At 32.5% G+C, this 3,730-nt stretch overlaps 1 protein-coding gene across 1 annotated transcript in view; it reads left to right on the top strand.

Moving 5' to 3' along the window:
• The window catches only part of LOC137645150 (protein PFC0760c-like), an 80,701-nt gene extending 78,643 nt beyond the window's left edge, over positions 1-2,058 (top strand). Inside the window, exon 8 of the mRNA XM_068377980.1 lies at positions 1,394-2,058. Within this exon, the coding sequence (XP_068234081.1) occupies positions 1,394-2,058 (665 nt within the window). The remainder of the gene's footprint in view (positions 1-1,393) is intronic.
• The last annotated feature ends 1,672 nt before the right edge of the window (positions 2,059-3,730 follow it).

The following is a 3,730-nucleotide window of genomic DNA, read 5'->3' as shown; positions in this document are numbered from 1 at the left end:
TGGCACTAGACTTACAATAGTGTGAAAAGTGTAATGGTAAGCTTAAACAGGTTTTTCTATTATCAGTGTGGGAAAGAGCGAGAGTTAAAAAATTTTAGCTTCACTAGACAGCATCCTTACTACACTACAAATTCACCATTTACACGTCCGATAATTATTCTGACAACACGGGATCACCATATCTATTGGCCTTCTCTATCAAAACACCTCGGAAAATTTCCCATTCTCTTCGTGTCCAATCATTTCTGGCCAATAAATAGTAGCACATTGAACTTACGGTTTCTCATTTCATTCATTTCCTCCTTTTTGAAATACGAAACTTTCTGTTAAAAATAAATCCAAGATAATGCTTCATATGAAAATGCTATTATTACTTGAACAGTGATGGCTTCAGCCATTTGGTTGATAAGGCAGCTTCCCCGGCATGGGATTCGCAGACTTTTATCAGGTAATCCTCCTCTTCATGACAGAGCAGGTAGCATCGAAAGCCATCGGCACTTTCATTGCCACAATGCGAATGTAATCTTCGCTTACTACTGCCACAGTGGCTTTTCATATTAACCTGACTTGATCGTAGGTTATAAAGGTATAAACTTTAGTTTTCTTGGTCCACTTTCATAGTCATTATCATCAATGTTGTTGCATTTATTTTGTAAATGGGTATATAATCTTTGTACTTTGCTGTTATACAGTGTAGCACGAATGCCCCACTAGAGAATGCTTAATCATCCCTGTAATGTTAATGATATATGTTATTGGTTAAGTTCTGAAGTTATTGCACAAATATCTTTATTCTTATTTGTAGTATATAGCGGAAAATTAAGTTTCTTTGTTTAAAAATTTCGGGAGATTTGACTGGGCTGTGAATAAATGTCTAGAACTTATATATTAAGTTATTTTTTCCAGGAAAATCAAAAATATTTATTAATTAAACTCAATATATATTTTAGTATCGAAGTCTTATACATATATTGTTATATTGAATAGGGTTAAAATTCTAAAATTTGCGATTAGGAATGATATGAAAGAATTAAGATTAATATAAAATAGGTTTTTTTTTTTTATAAAAATTACCTGATTACGAATGTGGCCGAATATCTCAAATCACCATTGAAATATATAGCTGAGGAAGAAACCATAATATTAAAATTAGTAAAATTATGGCTTTTATCAAAAGTATGAATATTATTAATATTAACATTATTAATAGAATTACTAAAGTTATTATAATAATTATTATTCAAATTATCATTATTATTAAAATCATCATTATTATCAAAATCAGCATTACAGTATTATTATAATTATTAGAATTGTTATCACTTAAATTGTTGTTATTGAAATTATTGAAATTGTTACAACAACATCTATGACGACGACTTCAACACCTAAGACTACGACGACGACAACTTCACTGATGAAAGCTTCGACGACGACAAGTTCAACGATGAAGACTTAAACGAAGAAGACTTTGACAACGACGACTTCAACGACGACGACTTCGACGATGAAGACTTAGACAACAACGACATCAACAACGAAGACTTCCACGACAACCACCTAATGACGAATATTTTCACGATGACAACTTACCAACAAAAACTCCCACGACGAGGACTTAACGATGAAGACTTTGACAACGACGACTTCAATGACGTAGACTTCCACGACGACGACTTAACGACAAAGACTTCCAAGACAACGACTTCAACAACGAAGAAACCCACCACGACGACTTTAACGACGAAGACTTCCATGACGACGACTTCAACGATGAAGACTTTGACGATGATGACTTCAACGACGAAGACTTCAAAGACAACAATTTCAATGACGAAGACTTCGACGATGACAACAACTTCAACGAAGAGAACTTCTACGGTGATGACTTCTATGACAAAGACTCCCACCTCGACGACTTCAACGACGAAGACTTCCACGACAACGTCTTTAACGACGAAGACTTTCACGACGTCAACTTCAACGACGAAGATTTCCACCACGACGACTTCAACGATGAAAACTTCAATGAATAAGACTTCAACGACGACAAATTAGACAACGAAAATTTCAACGACGAAAACTTCAACAGCGAAGAATTCAACGACGAAACTTCAACGACGAAAACTTCAATGGTGAAAACTTTGAAAATAGCCACTTCAACAACAATAACTTTAATAACAACGACTTCGATGCCGAAGATTTTGACAACAGCGACTTCAACGATGATGACTTCAATGACAACAACTTCAAACAACGAAGACTTCGACGACGATGAAGAAGACGATGACGATGAGGAAACCTTCGACTATTATGTGTAACGGTAATAGAAGTAGTAGTAGTAGTAGTAGTAGTAGTAGTAGTAGTAGTAGTAGTAGTAGTAGTAGCATTTCTTCTAGAAAGACCCACTCTCTTTAGAAATGTTGTCAATTTAATGAAGCCTGGCACTATTTTGAAAAACTGGCCCACGTAATCAACCCCTTGATTCCTTAGCAATGAATGTCCATCACTACTTAATACAAGCTCTCACATTTAGTTCTACATGTGTGTGACAGAAGCCCACAGAAGAGTGGCATTATCAAACTGCGTTGCTTCTTAAAATAGTTTCAAAAACGATTACAATATGCTCAGTAATTCCGGCAGTGTTAACATTATTTTCAAAACAAGGGTTCACTACGTTCTGTTATCCACCCACTAAAAGGTGGTGAAGATATCTTTTTATTTTTCTCATTTTCAATTTTTACAAGTTAAAAAACTATAGTATATAGAAATATTTACAATTAACATTTCTGCCAAAAATAATTGACATTGTTCTTGGATTTTTTTTTTATATAAATCACTATCAAATTAGATTATTAGACAAAAATGAAAACTTCATTGTGGATATTATTATATAAATATTCAACTGTTCACACACACATTCAAACACAGATATATATGAAGAAACATACACACGCACACACACACACACACGCACATATATATATATATATATATATATATATATATATATATATATATATATATATATATATATATATATATATATATATATATATATATATATATATATATATATTTATGAAAAAATACTGATATGGCGATAAGAAATCCCCCATCTCGTTATGAAAAATTGAAAAGTAAATAGAAGAATACGTAAACGTATTTATTTGATGTGATTTGATTCCAGTCTGTTGATAATAATCTTCAATTTAATTCAATGAGAAATTATGTACTCTCTTAGGTTGATTAAACGAATTTATGCCCTAGATAAAAGTTATGGATATAATGCAAAGTAACTGAACGGTGTTTTTCTCTCGTCCCAAGAAAGTGTCGTGTCATTTTACTACAAATCTGCCAGTCAACATAAATAGAATTTGCACAGCCTTTCAGTATTTTTTTTTCTTTTGGTCTTGGCAGTAATGAAATTTCATATAATGAATTAGTAAATTAAAAGCGGGCTCATTCTAATAATATTCCGAAAATAATATATCTTTTAAAGAGTGTGTGATGAATTATGGAAATATCATTTTAAAAATGCATAAGCCAAGTTCATTTATTTCAAAAGATACCAGTTACATATATACAGTATGTGTACTGAAGGAATTCATATCTTTCCGACCGTTAAGCTACTTACAGGATTTTTTTTTTATTTGTTGTTCTGACGGCTTTTAAGGTCTTATGTACTCTTACCGTAGTATATAGCCTACAGCATAAAGGAAATAACTTC

The sequence above is a fragment of the Palaemon carinicauda genome, chromosome 8, assembly GCF_036898095.1.
Source record: "Palaemon carinicauda isolate YSFRI2023 chromosome 8, ASM3689809v2, whole genome shotgun sequence".
NCBI classification, from domain to species: Eukaryota; Metazoa; Arthropoda; class Malacostraca; order Decapoda; family Palaemonidae; genus Palaemon; species Palaemon carinicauda.
The sequence above is the reverse complement of the archived record's forward strand: the minus strand, read 5'-3'. Positions and strand labels throughout refer to the sequence as shown.